This window comes from Nycticebus coucang, chromosome X (genome assembly GCF_027406575.1).
Source record: "Nycticebus coucang isolate mNycCou1 chromosome X, mNycCou1.pri, whole genome shotgun sequence".
In the NCBI taxonomy this organism is placed as follows: domain Eukaryota; kingdom Metazoa; phylum Chordata; class Mammalia; order Primates; family Lorisidae; genus Nycticebus; species Nycticebus coucang.
The window spans coordinates 53,259-73,404 of NC_069804.1; the positions used below are offsets into that span (position 1 = coordinate 53,259).

The 20,146-nt window shown below is 57.4% G+C and overlaps 2 protein-coding genes and 1 long non-coding RNA gene across 5 annotated transcripts in view; 1 reads left to right on the plus strand and 2 right to left on the minus strand.

The window, feature by feature from the left end:
• Positions 1-1,091: 1,091 nt before the first annotated feature.
• Positions 1,092-11,154, minus strand: GTPBP6 (GTP binding protein 6 (putative)). Its single transcript, XM_053579512.1, has 10 exons — positions 10,581-11,154; positions 7,935-8,072; positions 7,699-7,769; positions 7,386-7,516; positions 7,052-7,122; positions 6,116-6,274; positions 4,587-4,795; positions 2,991-3,139; positions 2,349-2,501; positions 1,092-1,851 (listed from the first exon to the last, which is right to left on the minus strand). The coding sequence occupies exons 1-10, from the start codon at positions 11,005-11,007 to the stop codon at positions 1,728-1,730; spliced, it is 1,632 nt and encodes a 543-aa protein (XP_053435487.1). The 5' UTR covers positions 11,008-11,154; the 3' UTR covers positions 1,092-1,727.
• LOC128577320 (uncharacterized) lies at positions 11,055-17,828 on the plus strand. Its single transcript, XR_008377556.1, has 6 exons — positions 11,055-11,191; positions 11,749-11,911; positions 13,334-13,488; positions 13,572-13,706; positions 14,275-17,611; positions 17,703-17,828. It is a non-coding gene; the product is annotated as an uncharacterized LOC128577320 (long non-coding RNA).
• Positions 17,829-18,110: 282 nt separating this feature from the next.
• PPP2R3B (protein phosphatase 2 regulatory subunit B''beta) overlaps positions 18,111-20,146 on the minus strand; it is a 40,946-nt gene continuing 38,910 nt past the window's right edge. For all 3 annotated transcript variants that reach the window (XM_053579509.1, XM_053579511.1, XM_053579510.1), the window contains one exon: positions 18,111-19,950. In XM_053579509.1, the coding sequence (XP_053435484.1) occupies positions 19,800-19,950 (151 nt within the window). In that variant the 3' untranslated portion in view covers positions 18,111-19,799. The remainder of the gene's footprint in view (positions 19,951-20,146) is intronic.

Here is a 20,146-nt window from a genome sequence, read left to right on the forward strand (position 1 = left end):
CATTATCCTGTCTACCACATGGGATTAGGACGTGGACATCTTTGGGGACATTATCCTGTCTACCACATGGGATTAGGACGTGGACATGTTTGGGGACATTATTCTGTCTACCACATGGGATTAGGACGTGGACATCTTTGGGGACATTATTCTGTCTACCACATGGGATTAGGACGTGGACATCTTTGGGGACATTATCCTGTCTACCACATGGGATTGGTACATGGACATCTTTGCTGTCTACCACATGGGATGAGAATGAGAATGAGGACTTCTTTGGGGACATTATTCTGTCTACTACATGGAGATTGGGATGTGGATATCATTGTGGACAGTCTTCTGCCAACCACACCCTCCCTGAACTGAGTCTGCATGGCTGGTAGGCACAGAAGCAGACCTCAGGCAGGTCTGGGCAGTGGCTGGCACTGAGGTATCTGTGTGCACCCCAGAGCCTCACAGGTAAGGGGAGCCTGCTCACCCTGCCTTGGGAGGTCCATGCCTCTTGTTTGTACGCTCAGGGGAGGGGCAGAGATTTTTTTCACTGTCCCTGAAGGGTAACATCTTGGGACAACTCTATGGACAGCTGACACCTGTAATGGTGAATACAGAACTAGGAAAACAAGTCAAACCTTTTCCAGCACCCATCCGAAGGGACAGAGACATAGTCGGCATGTTCTTGGCATTTCCCATGGAAATGCGTCACTGTCCAGGCTGTCCTCCTGAGATGCACAGTCCCTACTCCCTGGGCCCAGAATGTCCTTCCTCAAGCTGAGCGTTGCTGCAACAGGGGTCTATTCCCTCGCCTGGGTGCAGGTTCTGCTCTAAGAGGCAGCTTCCTGCTGTTTGATGAAGTTTCTTTCTTTTTTTTTTTTTTAGAGACAGAGTCTTACTTTGTTGCCCTCGGTAGAGTGGCATGGCATCACAGCTCACAGCAATCTCCAGCTCTTGGGCTTAGGCGATTATCCTGCCTCAGTCTCCTGAGTAGCTGGGACTACAGGTGCCTGCCACAACGCCTGGCTATTTTTTTGTTGCAGTTTGGCCGGGGCTGGGTTTGAACCCGCCACCCTCGGTATATGGGCTGGTGCCCTAGTCACTGAGCCACAGGCGCTGTCCGAAGTTTATTTTTCATATTGGTAGACAGCTGACATGCATGCGGGGGTGGGGGGTGGTGGGGTGGTAGGCACGCATACATGCGCCTGCGACATGCAGGTGGGACTCCTTGTTGGCATTTCTTAACTGGCCTGTCCCTGGGTACAATCCCCACCTGGCCTGAGGCCTCCTTGTTAGCAGAGCTGTCTTCTCTCTGCCATCCTCTGCCACCTTCTGTGCTGCCCAGAGGCTGGGTCTCTCGTCCTTTCACCCACAGCACCGTGGAGAAAACGAGGCTGGCTGTGCCTATGTGAGGGCTATGGGACGGAGAGGCCCCACCATGGTGCTGCTCACGGCCATGGTCACAGCCAGCCCGGAGGATCCAGGAACTTGGCTCAGAGGACCAAGCACAAGATCTTCAACATCCACTGTGGATGCCTGCCAGGAAGACGGGCAGGGCCCAGCTCACTCGGACCAGACTGCACATGTCTGGAGTGGACGCTGGCAGCTGCTCATGCTGCACAGCAGTGGCTGTGACCCCAGACCTGGGTAGTCACAGCCACACATGCCCAGCAGAGAACCAGGAACTAAGCCCAACACTTCAGCAGGACAGGTGCCCGGGCTGCTAAGGCATGTTTTCATCCTGGGAAGAGCTTCTGGAACTTGCCATAGGCAGACTTGCTGATGATGACCTGCACTTCGGCCGCCCCCTCCTCAGGGATCACATCTACGTGCTGGACTGTCGCTTCCCGATGCAGCCAGCTGGGGACCAGGTGCATTTCATGGCCACCAGTGAGGACCCAGTGGATGTGTTCAGTTTCATACTCAGTATTGCTAAAGAGAGCCTGGCCTGCCCCACCCCTGCTCCCCAGCCCCTCCTCCAAGTTTTTGTTTTACTGGTGGGGTTATGGTTAGGGGTGGGGAAGGTTAGGGTTAGGGTTGGGGAGAAGGCGGCTCAGGGTCAGGGGACAGTTAGGATTGGGGAGGGGAGGAGAAGGGTAAGGCTCAGGGTCAGGGGACAGTTAGGGTTGGGAAGGAGGAGGGGAAGATTAGGGCTGGGAAATGGGAAGGGAGGATTGAGGGAGGATCAATAAATGCAGAGTGACCTGGAGTCTGCAGGCAGCAGCAGGACAGAGACTTGCTGTAGACCACTCTGAATCATCTCAGCTGGTGCCTGCACCCTAAGATTATTGGGGTATGGCCCTCCCCACGCACCTGTAAGCCCAAATGTGCACCTCCATCCCCATGAGGCTGCTCACCTGAGCTGGGCCCCTGCCAGCCGCACACGGAGGGTGAGCAGCTGCCTCCCTGTCGCTCTCAGAACTGCATCTTCCAGGTCTACTTTCAGCTGCTGCAGCCCTGACCCCAGGAGGGCAGAGACGGCCACTGCGTGGGGCTCTGTGGGACTGTACCTGTGTGAGGGGAACACCATGACCTGTTTAGCCTGGGGACACCACCCAGACAGGGTCCCTGAGTAACTAGGGTGGGACAACGCCTGTGGGTGGAGGCTGGGTAGACTGGGAGGGAACTGGCTGTTCACTGCACCCCCCAACCAGGCACACTTGAGGTGGGCCGGGCCTTGGTGCCAGGACTGGGAGTGTGGCTGCTCTGGGTCCCAGATATACTTGGTCAAGAGTGCAGCTAGCACACAGGGAACCCAGAGTCTGTTCTCCATCAGCCCCACACTCAGGGAAGGAGCTGCCTACTTGGTCTCAGACTGACTCACCAGGTCTTAGACTTGGCATAGCTCGGCCCTGACTCTCCAGGATGCCCAGCAGAGCTTGGCCTGACTCCCCAAGACTCCCTGGACACATGATACAGCTCTGCACCTGGCTCCCCGGGATGCCCAGAAGAGCTCAGCCTGACTCCCTGGCCTCGGGTCCCTGCAGGCCCTGACTTACCCAGGTACCAGGTCCACTTTGTTGTGGACCTCCACCATGGTGTCCAGCAGTGGGCCAGGAAGGTTCAGGCTGTGCAGTGCGGACAGCACACTGGCTTTCTGGCGCTCAGTCTCGGGGTGGCTGACGTCCCTCACATGGAGGATGAGGTCCTGTGGGACAGGATGGGTCTTGCAGTCAGAGTGGCAGGGATGCTGCCCTCAGTCTCATGCCTGTGGATGGGCCCAAGGAGGAGCTCAGACAGTACCACAAGTAAGTGTGGGAGCTAGAGCTGTACCCTCTCACAGCCCCCAGTACCGGGCTTCTGGATACCATAGGTCCTGTCCACAGTGGACCCTGTGGACAAAGGAGCCACTTGGGGTCCAGGCTGGCCTTACGTTTCTTGAAATCTCAGAGAAAATCTTAGATGATTTCAGGTTTCAAAGTACACTTTTTCCCAAAAGCTTTACAGGTAGGTGCCTCATGCAAAATTTGTAAATTACAGAAAAGAAAAAAGCCCTATGTGATTCTGCCACCAGAAAGAGGCCCCACATCCACTTTGGGGTATTCACATCTGCCTTTGGGTTTTTTGTAAATCTGGATGCATTTAATTTTTTTAAATCATTTTTTTCATTAAAGTTTTAGACTCTTAGAAAACTCACAGACAGAAGAGAGGTGCCCGGCCCTCAGCGACATTCTCTGTGGCTCCCACATGACTGTGTACCTGCCACATGGGCCCTCCTGGGCAGCATCCTCACAAACCCACACTCAGCCTGTATTTCAGCAGTAACCTCTCTGTCCCTCTCTGCCCCAGCCCCTCTGGACACAGTGCTGCCCAAAGATTCCTCAGGCTTCTCTGCAACCAGGACCCTGCCCCCTGGGTTGTCTGTGTGTGTCCCCTGGTCTCTGGGTCGTGTCTGTGTGTGTGTCTGGGTTGTGTCTGTGTGTCCCCTGGTCTCTGGGTCGTGTCTGTGTGTGTCCCCTGGTCTCTGGGTCGTGTCTGTGTGTGTCCCCTGGTCTCTGGGTCGTGTCTGTGTGTCCCCTGGTCTCTGGGTTGTGTCTGTGTGTGTGTCCCCTGGTCTCTGGGTTGTGTCTGTGTGTGTCCCCTGGTCTCTGGGTCGTGTCTGTGTGTGTGTTCCCTGGTCTCTGGGTCATGTCTGTGTGTGTCCCCCGGTCTCTGGGTCGTGTCTGTGTCCCCAGGTCTCTGGGTCGTGTCTGTGTGTGTCCCCTGGTCTCTGGATTGCATTTGTGTCGTGTCCCCTGGTCTCTGGGTCGTGTCTGTGTGTGTCCCCTGGTCTCTGGGTCATGTCTGTGTGTGTCCCCTGGTCTCTGGGTCGTGTCTGTGTATGTGTCCCCGTGTCTCTGGGTTGTGTCTGTGTTGGGCCCCCTGGTCTCTGGATTGCATTTGTGTCGTGTCCCCTGGGCCCCTGGTCTCTGGGTCGTGTCTGTGTCGGGGCTCTTAGTCTCTGGGTTGTGTCTGTGTGTGTCCCCTGGTCTCTGGGTCATGTCTGGGACCCAAGACCCGCCAGTGCCTGTGGTTAGGGTTAGGGCACGCGGGCTGCTGGGTCCTAGCTCTCCTTGGTGTCTGAGGCCCCAGCTCCCAGTCCAGCCCTCACTTACCGAATGGGCCACATCCTCCAGGGTGGCGGAGAAAGACTCGATCAGACCGTGGGGCAGCTCAGAGAGGAAGCCGATGGTGTCCATATACAGGACGGTCATGTGGGAGGGCAGGGACCCTGCATGGGCTGTGATGTCCAGTGTGGCAAACAGCTGATCCCGTGGTTGGACAGTCACGTCGCCTGTCAGGGCCTTGATCAGTGTGGTCTTCCCTAGGATGCGATGAGCTCTGCTGAGACCCTGGTGTGTCCCTATCCCCCATGCAGTGTGGAGCGTGGGCAGCACCTGAGACCCACGTCCTACAATGCCCAGGGGTCAGTCTGAGGTCCACAGGGACCCTCAGACCTGACAGGAAGAGACATGAACTGTCTCTGCTTGAGCAATCCGTAGCAGGGCTGTGTGTGGATACAGGGAGGCTGTGCTGCAGATGGGGAGGGACAACAGTGTAGATGTGGTGAGAGCCATGCCCGGAGGGGTCAGGCTAGCACTGGATACCAGGGGGCTGTCTGGAGTACCCCATAATCCTGACAAACATGGGGCACTCGCCAGTCACTTCTGACACAGGTGACCCCAGTGGGCAGATGGCCTGACGCAGGTTGACTCCAGCAAGCAGATGGCCTGATGCAGGTGACCCCAGCGGGCAGATGGCCTGATACAGGTGACCCCAGCGGGCAGACGGCCTGATACAGGTGACCCCAGTGGGCAGACGGCCTGATGCAGGTGACCCCAGTGGACAGAGGCCTAATACCCATGGCCCTGACGTGGACAGAGGCCTAATACCCATGGCCCTGATGTGGTCCCTGCCTGGCTTAGCCATGTGGATGCACATAGAAACCCTGCTCATCCTCTCAAAGACAACACACGCTGTTGTCTGGGCTGAAAGGTTCTGTGACTTCCAAGCTTGTTTCAGTCCAGCAGAAGTGCTCTGGGTTCCTGGGAAGTATGAATTCATATAAACATTTTTCTAAAGCCCAGCTGTCCCCAGGTGTCCAGCCCAGGATCCGGGGAATGTCCCTGCCTGTCATAGATGTAGACTACCAGCTCCATGAGCAGGATCTGCTCTGGTCACAGCATGTGTGCCCAGCACACAGGGGACCCAGACCTTCCCGGGATTGGCAAATGTGGATGGACAACAGTGGAGTGGTCAGCAGGGCAGGGTTTTGTGAGCATGTGTCTATAGATGGCCGATATGTGTCAGGACTTTGTGGCTGTGAAGGAAACCCCGGTCTCTGCCTCCTGCATCTGATGTCACTGAAGGCTGTGTTGAGACATATCTTGAAATTTACAGAGAAGTTATACTTTATGAGACCTGAATTGCTTTCCTTCTCTGAAGGTGTCTACTGCCCGTGGCTTGTGAAATGCTGAGGTTTCCTTTCCTACTGTTTCTCAGAGCTCAGAGAACCTGTTATAAAAAGCAAACCCCAGTCCCCAGGATACACTCAGCCCACTGAGGGCCGCGGCCGTTAGAACATGTGCGCACGCCCTCACTGCAGTTGGTCTAGCCCACCAAGGACACCACTGGGCACACTCACCACAGTTGGTGTAGCCCACCACAGACACCACTGGAAGCTCCCGCCGTGTGCGCTGTCTGCGTAGCAGGCGACGTTTCCCCCGCAGCTTCTCCAGGGCCTTCCTGATCTTGGCCTCCTTCTCTCGCAGCACACGCTGCTGCACCTGCATGAAGGATTCCCCTGGAAATGCCCGAAACAGAGAGTGAGTGTGCAAGGAATGAGGGAAGAGGCGGTGTGAGGCTGCCTGTGCAGAGCTGCTCTGAGTACCGCTGTGCGGATGGCATCCTCCCTTCCACACTTTGCCCCATGAGGCTGGGAGCATCCCCTGTTCCCAGAGAGATGCTCAGAGGTGAGGAAGACAGCATTAAGGAGGGGGAAGATGGGATGGGGCCTGTGCTGGGCCAAAGGACGTCCTTGCCCTGACACCAGAGGCTTTATGTGGAATCAGGATGTTGCAGATGCGATTAGTGAGGGGTCTCGAGAGGAAACTACCCTGAAGTAACGTGGTTCCTAAACCCAATGACAATCGTCCTCCTAAGAGACAGCAGAGGAGACACAGACACAGAGGAGAAGCCACGTAGAGACGGAGTGATGTGGCCACAAGCCCAGGGACACCTGGAGCCCCCAGGACCTGGGAGAGGCAGGAAGGAGCCTCCCCTGGGCCCTGTGGAGGGAGTGGCCCTGACACCTGCACCTCAGATTTCTGGGCTCCAGGGCTGGGGGGGTTATGGATCCCTGCTGTTTTAAGACCCCAATTATCGTTCTCTCTTAGGGCACCTGAAGGTAATTGCTATGATACCCTAATTTGCCTGAATGTGGACAGAGATTGGGCCACATTCAGCTCCTGCCCCATTGGGATGTTCAAGGGCTGCCACCTCCTGTCTTCGGGCAGCTCGCCACACATCCCCGAGTGCCCAGCGACAATGTCCTTGGGCATTGCAAATGGTCCCATGTCACCTGAGCCCATGATGTAGCGGGAGCCTCCTCCTTGGCGGTCCTGGTGGGCAATGTCGTTTTTCAGGTTTGACCTGGTATGGAAATGGGAGCTGTTCATCGGCCATGCTGCTGCCTTTCCTGACAGGGCTGCTGAGAGCGGGGGTGGGGTGGGAGGTGGTGGGGGGTGTCACACACTGCAGGTGACCAGCTGAGCTGTGCTGGACCAGCCCTGCCACATCCCTCCCAAATGTGCACCCCACACTCTTATGCACCTTAGATGCCTGTGGGCCCCACATGGACAACATGGACAACAGACAGAAGGGCACTTTTGCTCAGCTGGACGCCCCTCGGGCACCTGAGTAGGGGGATCTCGGCCAGTGCCACCTGCAGCCGGGCCTCCCTGGTACGGGCATGGCAGCGGAAAATGTGCAGGACGATGGTGAAGCGGTCAAACACCTCTAGGCCCCAGGCCGCCTCCAGCTCTTTCTGGAAGAGGAGACGGCAGAGCCTGGACACGGGAACTCAGCCTCATGGGAGGAGTGGATGCAGGCTGCACCGTCATCCTACCCCATGCCCCTCTCCATCCTCAGCATTGCACATACTGTATGTATGTAATGTGACTCAGACACTCAGAGTGGCACAAAAGACATGGAAACGATGTCACCCACCTTGGTTGGGGTAGCCATCCTCTCCACGTTCAGGAAGACTGATGTGATTTCTGGACACCCTCTGATTGTCTCTAACAGAAGAAGGTCCTGTCAGAAGCGGACCCTTCCTCACATGCCCATGACCCTCCACATCTACTCCAGTGTGCTCTGCGACCTGTGCTGACACCTCCTTCCCCCGACAGACCCACCCTAGATGTGACAAGACAGAGGGGAAGAGTAGGTCTGAGATGATGCACCTGTCAGCTGCTCAAAGTTCCCTTTGCCAAAGATGAGCTTCTTGCTGGGTGTCTTGGTGGACATGACTATCGTCTGGACCACGGACCAGCCATCCAGGGTGTGCACCAGCGCTGTGGCCTCTGCCACCTGCCACATGGCTGTGGGGATACACAGGCTACTGTTAGGACACTGCCTTCTGGGGTAGGCCCTGGGCCCAATCTGCACATGCCCTGGCCCTGTCCTTGCTTAACCCAGGCAGCCTTGCTGGCTTCCACTCTGCTGACCTCCTCCTGCCCTGGACGTGGCCATATCTGGGAGAACATCCAGACCTAGCATTTACTCCCAAACATGTCTTCTCTCCCCTGTGGTTTCCTAGGTGCCCCCACAAGGTCTCTAGGTATGAATCTGATGGGGATAGGGCACAGGAGGGTGGCAGAAGGAAGTTGGAGCCTTGGTGGGTTCACAGCTCAGGACAGGTGCAGAAGCTGGGACACTGAGTGAAGAGCCCTGGGGTGCTGTGATGTGCATCACACGTGTATCACCTGGAGGGTGGGTGGACAGAGGAAGATGGGATAATGTGACAGAAGGTTCTAGAAGGGCCAGGGAAGTTGGCACCCATTTGGGCAGGCAGAGTGAACAGAGCTGAGCAAGGGCTGACGCAGGGGTGAGGAGACATGGCGCAGGTCCCCAGCAGCCCAAGGTGGCCAGTGCAGCTCTGGGAGGTGGGGACGCTGACAGTGACACCTGGGGGTGCAACACAGGAGTCAGGGGCCCGCTCCTACGCTCACTCTGCTGGTTCTTCCTCAGGTGACCACCAGGCAGAGGAGATTAAGACAGGAAACGGATAGAGGACGTATCAGATATTAAACTGATAAGAACCTAACAATTACAATCAGTGTAACCTGGCTTATTGTACCCTCAATGAATCCCCAACAATAAAAAAAAAAAGACAGGAAACGGGCTGTGAAGCTGAGCTCTGAAGGAGACTCCCAAAGACAGTAGTGCAGGAGCAGGGACAGATACTCCCGAACTGGCAGCTGAGCCCTGGCATAGGCTTTATAGATATCACATGAATGGGTGTGCGTTAATCCACGTGTTTACCCCTAGAACCTGGGAACGGGACTTTATTTGGAAATATCGTCTCTGCAGATGTAATTAGGGAGGGATCCTGAGATGAGACCATCCTGGATTAGGGAGGGCACTAAATCCAGTGACAGGTGTCTTCATAAAAGACAGCAAAGACACAGATACAGAGAAGCCATGTGGAGACAGAGGCAGAGACTGTAGTGATACGGCCACAAGCCCAGGGATGCCTGGAGTCACCAGGAGCTGGGAGAGGCAGGAAGGAGCCTCCCCTAGGGCCTGTGGAGGGAGTGTGCAGCCCTGAGACACCTGTACCTAAGAACCCTGGAATGGGAGGTGAATCCTTGTTGCAGGTGGTCACAGCCCCGAGGACACTCACTTGCTGCCCATGATGCTGTGGCCACCCATGGCCCCCACCACTCCCTGGAGGAGCTGTTGCCCTGCAGCACCTTATTTTCTCCTCCCATCTTACAACAGCAACAAACACCTCTTCCCATGGCCTTAGGAGTTGCCCCCAGTGCAGATTCCACTTCCTGTGCACTCCTGGACCCTGCTCCTCATGACAACTGCAGAGCTCCACACCACAGCGCAGAGGAAGAAATCAAGGCCAGGACGCTGGTGTGCACAGCAGGGCTGGTGGGCGGGTGGCAGCTGGGGGTCTGCGCCCATGGGTGGGCAGAACTTTTGGGATCTGAGTCCTGGTGGGCTCCAGAGCCCTCCCCATCCTCTGGTCACTCTCCTGACCGCTCTTCCTGAAGCCGCAGGCCCAGCCCTCAGCAAGCCAGCGCCTCCCTCCAGGACAAGCCCCTGAGCTCCCAGCTCCCAACGCAGGTGCCCTCTCAGGAGTCTGGACCCCACAGTTCTCCCAAGTGTCTGCCCCGGGACCGAAGACGTGAACCTGTCCATGCGTGTTTATTGCAGCCGAGCGGTGGACACGGCCAGAGACAGTCCAGAGGTGACGGGACAGAGCTGTCTACCCACAGGTGCGAAGACCCCGGTCAGCCCAGGGGCTTCCTGTGACCAAGTCTTTCTGGATCTTGGGCACTTACTTTGCGGGCAAGGCACGAGATCCCGGCCAGCGTCCACAAGTCCGGCCTCTGCCCAGTGCAGGACCCCGCCCCCAGCCGGGCCCTATTCCCGCACTCAGCTTCGGGCCAAGGAAAACCGGGCAGCGCGGCCAAGCCCCGCCCTCTAGACGCCACCCCACGCCTCCACCCAATAAGTTCCCTCCACCATGTAAGCCCCGCCCCAAAGGTCCTGCCCCCAGAGTCCCTGCTCCTCTTCAACTTCGCCCCTATATTTACATAATTGTGCTCCTCCCCCAGAGTCTCCGCATTTATCCCTTGAGGTCCTCCCCTCAACGTTCCCGCCCCAGCATCGCCACCCAATGAGTTCCTCTCCTCAGAGTCCCCGCCCCTACATCGCCACCCAAAGAGCTCCTCCCCTCAGAGTCCCTGCTCCTTCATTGCCACTCAATGAGCTCCTCCCTGAGTCCTAGCCCCCAATCTCCATCCAACGAGCTCCTTCCTTCGGAGACCCTACCTAGAACGCCCCGCCTCTCCCAGAGGCGCAGTTCTGCTCACCTGTGGTCATCTGCGGCTTTCCCGGGCCCCACTTTACGTCAGGGTGAACCAGGCACACGCGCTGGGTCCCCGCGGGCAGCAACGGGTCCCTTCTCAGCAGCTCCTCTTCTTCCTCCTCCTCGTCCGCATCTTCCAGATCCTCCTCGTCTTTTCCGGCTTGGCTTGGGCGGCGGTCCGCCCGTGGGCCCCGTGCTCCGCTTCCCGGAAACTTTCCGGGGCCCCAGCGGCTGAAAGCGGTGAGCGCGGGCCAGGGCGGCGGCGGCTGCACGGCCCTCAGATTGGGGCGGCCACAACCCACCCAGAGGAGCCGGAGCCCCGAGCGGACGGCTGCTCGCAAGGTCCACATGCCGCAAACCCGGGAATGCGATTGGGCGGGGGCATGGCAGCGCCGCGCGGCCCTGGGGGCCCCCGATTGGCTGTGTTGCATCACGTACTCACGATCTGCCGGCTCGATTGGCGCGAGATCTCCATTGGTTACATGCTCCGGGTCTGCGCGCGCGGCCCCTGGGCGGGCTCTCCATTGGTCGCGTGGTATCACGTGATCACGATCTGCGCACGCGGTCCTAGGCGGGCTTCCCTTTGATCGGGTGTCCTGTGCTGGTGACTGGCAGGTGCGGCCGGGGCGGAGAGGCAGAGCTGTGTTGTGGGCCGCGCCACTCAAACGTGCTCACTGGGGTTGGGGTCCCGGCTGAGGGCCTCGCCTCCTGGGCGGTTCCGCGGGAGACAGGACTGCGGAGAGCGGCATCTTCCTCCGCGGCCGCCGTTCCGCGTGCAGCTGGGAGGCCAGCTGCGGAGGTTCCTAAGGCTTCCTTAGGGTCTCTGAGTCTTTATTGTGATCTCAGATCCTGCCTTGCTGTCCCCGAGCCTTTTGTTGGGGGCTCGAACCTCTGTTGGGGTCCCAGGTTCTGCCCCCGGGGTTCCCGAGTCTTTAGTGAGGTCCCGAGTCTTTGTTGTGGTCCCCAAGTGTGCTTTGGGGTCCTCAGTCTGGCCCTGGGGATGAGAGAGTCCTCGTTGGGGTGACGTCGGCCTTGAGGGTCCCAGGGGCTGGAGTGGTTTGGGTGCGGGGTCCTCCCACTCCAGCTCCAGGGCCCACTGTTGAAGGGGTAGTCCACTGGGAAGCCCACCTAGTTCTGCGGTAACCTTTTCTTTCTTTTTTTTTCCTGAACAGGAGAAGTTTGGAAGCTCTTGTTTGACCGTCCAGGAAGCCACGGTTTTTCTGGTGCCCCACGAGTTGGCATTAGACCCGGTCCTTGTGATACCGGAATTTCGCTCTTCAGTAGGTTCCTGGTCTTGGTGATTGGAAGAATGAATCCGCGGACCACAGATCAGTGGTAAGACAGGATTTATTTACAGAAAAGAATACAAAAACACCAAAGCTCCCAAGTCGGGAGAAAAAAGCTCTCTTTGGGCTCTTTGTCTAGATATACATATATATATATATATATATATATATATATCTATTGCCAAGCCCCACTAAATGTAACTACAGAGGGCCCCATGGGACTATACTGTAATTACATTTAGCGTGTCTAGGACCCTCTGTAGTTACGTTTAGTTGTGTCTGGGACGGCGTGTCTGGGTCCTGAATGAATGGCTACAATCCCTTTCATTCCCAGGCCTAGGAAACTTACATGAAATTGACCAGGCCTAGGAAAGTGGGGCTTCCCTATTTAGCCTTATGTGCAAGGGGAGGGAAACCTAAGGTGCTGGTGTCTCCTGGCAGCTGTCTGGCCCCTCCAGCTACTCGAGCCTCCTGTGGCCCCCCCACCCTCCCACCCCCAGGCCGCAGGTTCCTCTGCCCGCTGCCACCGCACCAACATCGCCAAGGCAAGGCAGCCGGGCCGCCCCCGCAACCCCAGCTCCTCTGAGCTGACTGGGATGCCACTTGTCCTGTATCACTAGGGTCCAAGTGCCAGTTCCCTCCTTCAGGCTGAAGTGTCCAGGACTGGCAGGTGATTCTGATCTGGAGGTCATGAGAGTGAATCTCTTTTTAGTTTCTCGAGGAGCCAGGGACTAGATGAAAATCAACAGGATATTTTGTTGGCTCCAAGTTGGCCTTGGTTTTTGTTTTCACTCGGCTTCCTTCAAATCAAGTCTCCCTTTTAGGGGAACAGTGGGGCTTGACTTTCTGTGCTGTTTTTTGCATTTGTTGTAAAATAGAAGATGAGGGAGGTGTCCGAGGCTGTTGAGAAACATGGCCCCAAAAGGCATTAGAGACACCGTTGTTCTCGAGGGTGGGTGCAGCCTTCTATAGGGGCCTGAGTGCACTGGGGATTGACACTGAGAGGTGTTATGTCCCCAGTGTCGCAGGACCCTTAGCACTGGGGCCCTTCCTGGCCTGGGTGCTGACAGAATTGGGTCTTAACCAGCTGTGTGAGCTCTGTGTGGACTGTGAGTCTTCCTTGCCATCCCAATGACAGCAGGAGGCCCCAGAGAGGCAGTGTCTGAGCCATTAGCAAACAGGCACTGAGTATCTGCCCTGAGGGAGCCCTGACTCGGGACACCTGGGTTGTAGGTGGACGTGGGTCTACACCCCCTGAGGGAGCCCTGACTCAGGGACCCCCTGGGTCGTGGGTAGAGGTGGGGCCTATATCCTGTGGCCTGGATGTTGCTTTCTCCAGCCCTGACTGGCCCTGGTGATCTGGCTCCTTGTGGGCTGTGTGTGGTTGTCAGTAGTTATGTTTGTGAGGTACATGGTGCTATAATCTGTGTGTGACTGTGACAGGTGACACATTGTGGTGTTTCCTGTACAGTGTCCCCATACTCCTGGTGACACCATCTAAGAGCCCATGTGTAGCTTGAGGCAGGAGGAGCCCTCCAGCCTCACCCCTGCCCCTCTGCTTCAGTGGATATTCAGCTTTTCTGGAAGGTCCCCAGGCGTCCCTCTGCAGAACTACCCAGTGGCCAGGTAGGTGGGGGTCCTCTGGGGGACGAAGTGGTCTCAGCATCCCATGTTCTTCTTAAAAACCTCTCACCCCTGTCCCTCTGCAGGTGCTCCTGAGTGTGGCCACTCTGGTCTTCACCCTCAGCCACTCTGACTTCCACATAACCTTCACCAGCCTGTCCTCCCTTGTTAATTAAGGCAGAGACCCCCAGAACCAGCTCTTGAATGTCCTGAGGGACTTGGTAGGTTTGTACAACTGTCAAGGTGGGGCCTGAGTCAGGGAGGGGCATGGTCGGCTGGGCCTGGGGCATCGGTGTCCAGACCCAGGGAGAGCAGCTGCTCCTTTCAGGGACTGCTCTGTCTCTGGTCCAGGCCCAGGCAGGGTGCTGCCATAGCAGGTGTGCAGACAGGTGTCCTTACCTGGGTGAGCAGGACAGAACCCAAGTCACAGTGTTTTAACTGAGATGTGCCCTGGTTCTGTGCCTGGCCCCCCTGCCCCCTGACTTGGATGTTGGGGCACTTCTGAACACACCTCCTGCACAGTCCAGATCTAGTGTGCTGCCACCAGTGCTTGGGGCTTCCTGATCCTCAGGGTGAGGGGGTATCTCCTCTGATCTCCAGGGGAAACATTTCTCTTTAAATAGGCTTATAAAATGCAAGAATTAAACGTATTAACAGTAAAGTACAGGATAGGAAAAAATAGAAAAGAAGAGAGAAGTAGAAATTCTGAAGACAGATAAACCACAGAAGCATTCTTGCCAAAATGCTGGAGTGGGGTAAATAATCTTCCCTATCTGAATCCATTTCCAGCTGCAGTAACAAAGTAACCGCAGGCTGAGAGGCTTACAGCCAACAAACATTTATTCCTCACTTCAGGAGGCTGAAGATCCCCATGTGACAGATGCTGTGTCTGGTAGGGACTCACTCCACCAGAGTGAGATGGTGCCCTCTCACTATGTCCTCACATGTTGGAATGGGCCGGGGGTTCTCTGGGGTCCCTTTTATAAGGACACTGGTCCCATCCATAAGGCTCCACCCTCAGACCCTCATCACCTCCCAGAGGCCCTACCTCCTAACCCCTCACCTCGGATGTGAGGGCTTCATCATGTGCATTTTGGGGGGACAGACATTTGGTCCTTCAGCGTTAGCTTTCACAGCCCAAACTCCAGAGGAATGGCTTGTGTCTCCTGAGCACTTACCAAGTCCCCAGGTCTTTACTGTCTGTGGTTTGTCCACCTCCCTGGCTGTGCTGCTGCCCTCACCCTTCTGTGTCCTGAGCCAGAGGTCGGGCTCAGTACCTGCCATCTGCTCAGTGCTGCTGCCCATACCTGCCCCCTTCAAGTGGGTCAGATGCTCAGATGGTCTCCACTGAACTTCTGAGATGTGAGCTGTCCTTTTCTTTGAACGGGGAAGGACTCCCTGAGCCCTGTTCTCTGTGTTCTCACCTTTGAGCAGGTTGGACTGTTCCCAGGGTCTGTTTGGACCAAAGAGAGATTGGCCCGGACTTCAGAGGACAAGCGCAGACATGAAGAAGGGGGTCTCCCCTGTATTGGGGCATGGCAGGCCCTCTGCTGGGGTCACCACACCTTTGTAGACATGCAGCTGTGCATGGGGCCTGGGTGGAGCCACCAACACTCACTCAGGGTATTCCAGCCTCTATGGGGTCTGCTGGGAGAAGCCCCCTGCCCCTTCACCTGGACGGCAGCCTCAGACCTCAGTTGCTCTGTGATTAAACTGAGGAAGGGCCAGCACTGGGGTGGAGGACAGGGATACCCAAAGCCCCCAGGGCAAGGGTAGCCTCCATCTAGAAACCTGTCCCAGCTTCTGCTGATGTAGCCAATGCCTGTGGACAACTTGTCGTGGCCTGTGACCCTGTGGACCTCCACAGCAGCCTTTCCCACCCCATCTACCTCCTGGCCCCAGGATGTGGTCTGCTACATCTGAGGTGGGATTGATGGGTGTCTGTCCCTGTCACAGCCCCAATGGGCCCCCACGTTCTTTTCAGTGCCCCCTGCTGCCTGTCCATGGGTGCACAGCCACCTTTGCTCAGGCACAGGAGGAGCAAAAGGGCAGCTGGAAGACCAGGCAGCTGCTCCCCTAGCCTCAGCTTCCTTCTCCCCTGACCCTATCCTGTGAGATCCCATCACCACATGGGGTATGTGAGGGCCTAGGGGCAGCAGCTGCTGGGGAGCTGACAGCTAAGGGTCCCTGTGACGTGGGAGGGGCTGTGCATCACCCCATTGTACCTGGGACTGTCCAACTGTGGGTGCCATCCAGGTCCATTTTCCTTAGTGGGCAGGAACCAGTGTGGTGGGTGCCAAGGGTCTATTACCAGGACCTTGTGGGGGGAGCCCTGGGTGGAGCCCGACTGCACTGGGCCCATAGCTCCTGCATGTCCTGCAGTCTTGGCTGCTGTGTATCTGTCTTCACATCACTGTGGGGAAGGGCGGCATTGTCACCCTAGGAGGACAGGTGTCCCTGGCCCACGGAGGGGCTGTCTTAAAGGAACAGAGGACCTCCCATGGTTGGGCTGTGGTGTACCAGGTGCAGGGGTGGGGACAGCTGCCCTTGTGGGCAGGACTCAGGCACTTGATTCTTGGGATGTGGGGTACAGAGAGACTCATAAGGCTCTAGCTGATGTCTGGTTCAGCGTGCAGGATCCCCCATTCCCTGCAGGTCTCCACTGTCGCCCTGTCCTGTGGGGTCTGAATAGGCTGACCCACCTGCAAGAGGCTGGACTTGAACGTCAAGGGCACCGAGTCCGCACACAGGTTCCCCCCCACTGCAGGACAAGGATACCTGCCAGGGCTCACCCAGAAGGGCAGATTCCGCACACAGGTTCCCTCCCACTGCAGGACGAAGACACCTGCCAGGGCTCACCCAGAGGGGCAGATTCCGCACAAAGGTTCCCCCCCACCACTGCAGGACGAGGACACCTGCCAGGGCTCACCCAGAGGGGCAGATTTCCTGGGATGGACGGGGACACTGGAGAGTGGGCGTGGTGGCCACATCTGTGCCAGGCTGAGAGGGGAAGACCCTTGCACGAACCCCACCCACTCCAGACCTGAACTGCCAGCCCAGCTGTGGCTAAGGAGTCACAACCTTCTGGTGGCCACAATCCCCTGACAGAGGCTGATCCTGCAGATGTCCTCCCTTGCCAGAACACTGCTGCTGGCTATGAAGGTCCCCCAAAACATCTCCTGGGTCGAATGGCAGACTCCTCAAAGGACAGAAATGCTCAGGGGCACTGCCACCTGTCCAAACCCAACCACACAGGACAACAGGTCTCCCACCTGTCACCTGGGGGTACTGCATACCTTGGTTATGACAGGCTCTACCTGCCCCTGCAGCATAAGCTGCCAGTCTGGGAGACAGGAGTGCCTGCATCCTGTCACCCGAGGTCACAGTTAAGGTGTCCCAGGCTGCTGCAACGTTGCCACTGGCATGTAATGTCTAGGCAGGGCACATTCCCCCCCCACCCCCCGGCAGCAATACAGCCTGGAAATCTTGGTGTGTGGCTGAGAAGGGACCTGGGAGTCTGGCCAGGGGCCAGGTGAGGTGTCAGGGAGCCCCCACCCCTACTCAAATGCAGATTCAGGGAAGGTGGGGGGATGCAGTGTACGGGGTACAGACCCAGTGGAGAGATGTGGGTTGGTGTGGCCCAGTTTCCCTGGGGGCCCAGGAAGTGGGAGTAGGCTGGGGCCTACACGTTGAGCTGGGGCTCTGGCAGGGCTCAGGGAGGGGTCTGTTGCAGATGAGGCCCAGTCAGTGATGGGGCACCAAGGCCCACACCTCCAGCCGTCGTCCCCATGACCTGCAAGCAGCATCCCTGGGGCTCACAGGGACTCCCATACATAGCAGTCACTTAGGGTTCCGGGCACCCCATCTCCCACCTCCCACCTGTGATTCTTCCATGTCATGGCTATGCTGTCCCCTCCAGGGCTCCAGCTCCCACTTTGTCTCCCACTCTGTGGGCACCTCCCCTCAAATCATGGGGAGCCCTGACCACGCACAGCAGCTGTAAGGGAGCTTAGCGGAACCTGCTGGGTCACTCGTGGATGGCAGAATACACTGGGACCTGTCACCTTGTCCTGCAGCCACCTGGAAATGAGAATGTATCAAGCTCACCTTGGGACCCAGGCCCCAGGTACGCCTGGTTCCCCCAGTGCTCACCTCTCACTGTGGCCCCTGTGGAACATAACACCAGGTGTGCTCACCTCGCTCTTTGGAACCCTCAGACCTGCCCTGGTCACCTGGTGCCACGGACAGTCCTGGGAACACCCAGAAGCATCCCTGCCCACATGTGACTGATGCCTGAGACCTGCCATGCCTGCCATCTTCCTGGAGGGTGGTGGGGTACCTGGTCCTCCCTGTCACCCACTTGCCTGGAGACCTGCCAGTCTCACAAGGGGACAGCCTGGACCCTGGCGGTTATAGTTAGTGGTTAGGACCTTTATGTGAGAGAATGTCACCTTCCAGTATGGGGCTGCCCTGGCCTTGGCACCCCCAGTTAGTGCTCTGGGTCTAACAGGGACAAGCCCATGGGGAAGGGGAGGGGCTTCCCGGGGGACACTTAGGGATCCTGGACAGTCATTTGTAGAGGGAGCTGTGTGACCTCTACACACAGCTCCCTCTACAAATGGCCCTGACTTGGACCTGGACTACCCCACTAGCACCAGGCAAGCTGGTGTATGTGGGGACATGTAGGTTTGGGGGCCCTGCCTGGGCTGTGGGGCTGCAGGCAGGGACCCTTGAAGGATGATACCCTGCCATGGTCTGGGTGGCTAGGCATACCTGGCAGGTGAGCTTCAGGGGGAGGGACAGGCCCTGGATGGAGCTGTGGGTGCAGGTGTGGCAGGGGTGGGGAGGGGTCTTGGGCTCCCTCTCAGTGACATCTTCGATGGTGGACATCCAGAGGACCAGACTCCTTCAGTGAAGACACCTGCATGTTGGGGCCAGGGCACCTCTGGAGTGATGGCAGGGGAATGTGGGAGACATGAGGGAGGGGCTGCTTAACCCCCTGGCCTTGTCCACTTGAGGTGGCAGCTTCTCCTGTGGCTGACACAGCTACAGGTCCTGACCAGAAGTGATAGGAGCTAAGCAGTCCCATCCCCAGGGCCCAGCCAGGAGGAGCCCCTTCCCAACACCTGCAGGCTCTGTCTTACAGGGACTGCCCCCAGCACCATTTTCCTGGAGCAGCTGAGGCCGGACTCTCCTGCCTATGTGCCCCAGCAGGGCCATGTGTGAGAGAGGATGCTAGGTGGGCACCAGGTCAGGTTCCAGGCAGATCTCAGCAGGAGCTGCCTTGCCTTGGGAGGTGTTGTCCACATCCACCAGGTATCTGCCTGTCCTGTCCAACACAAGTGTGGGTGAGGCATCCATAGCCCATGATAGAGGCCACACATCCCTCTTTCGCAGCCACATCCTGGCTCATGATTGGCAGTGCCTGTGGTTGGGTGGAGCCAGTGGGCTCTGACAGGTGGCTGTGGAGGTGACAGGCCCTATGTTCATGCCACATGGCCACCTGTGGCCAGATGGTTGGAGACAGAGGCCTCAAAGGGTGAGGACAAAGACCTGTGCCTTGCCTAGGGGTCACGTGTTTCACTGTGTTGGTAGCTGGACCATTCCCCACAGGGGCCTGTCCTTCAGAAGGGATGGGCCTTGACTCTGGGACATCATCACTGTGACCCTGCCACATTCCCATGGGGACTATGGAGGGAGCAGCTGGGTCCGGTGAGGGCTTGGCAGAGGTACGTGGCCCTCCCAGGACAGTGTGGCCACGGTTCCTGTGGGTGGCAGTGCTCATGGTGACAGCCCTGTAAATGGCCCCAAGTGTACATAGCATGGTGACTTTACTCCTCTCCCCCAGGCTGTGGCTGCAGGAACAGAGCCCATGACTGAAAATTTTTTTATTCAAAAATACAAACATGTTCACATAAAATGCTTTAAAACTGTTCCACACAGCATGTCAGTCACCTTCACATGAAAACATTCAAGAAACAGAACTGCTGTGGAGGACCTACCCTGCTCTGCAGGCCCTGGGGACTTGTGTCCACCTGAGGGTGGGACCCAGTGTGGGCAGCACGGACCCTGTCCCGAGGGTGCCAGTCCCTGGCCATTCCAAGGATGATGCTTGCATGTGGGTGAGGCCACAGCTTCCATGGGGGCTCCTGTCCCACTGGCAGGTGGCAACGTGCATCTTCAATGAACACGTGCCATGCTTCCGTGAATAAATAATTTATCATTGCAGATGAACATGTTTCACATGAACATGTCCACAAAGGGCAGTTCAACAATAAAACAGCTTTGTTTTTGCAGAGGCCATAGTGTGCGTGTCACAGTGCCTGCAGGTCATCGTCCCCACATGCAAGCTCGTACAGGTCAACGGCACCCAGAGCTGCTGGTGCCTCCAGGCAGGGCCTCTGGGCCAGCGGAGACCGCAGTGTGCTCAACTTCTGCTCCACAGGGCTGAGGTCAGCCTCATACCTGCAACGAGTGTGTTGGTGAGGACACGGCCATGGGCAGGGGGACACTGTCCTCTGTGGCCTGGGGAGCAGTGCTGGCCTGAGCAGGAGACACCCCAGCGAGTGGGACGTAAACTGTAGAAGCACCTAGAGGTTCCCTATGGAGCAGGTGGAGCCCTCCCTGGGAACTTGGGCTGGACCACAAGGTGCCTTGTGAT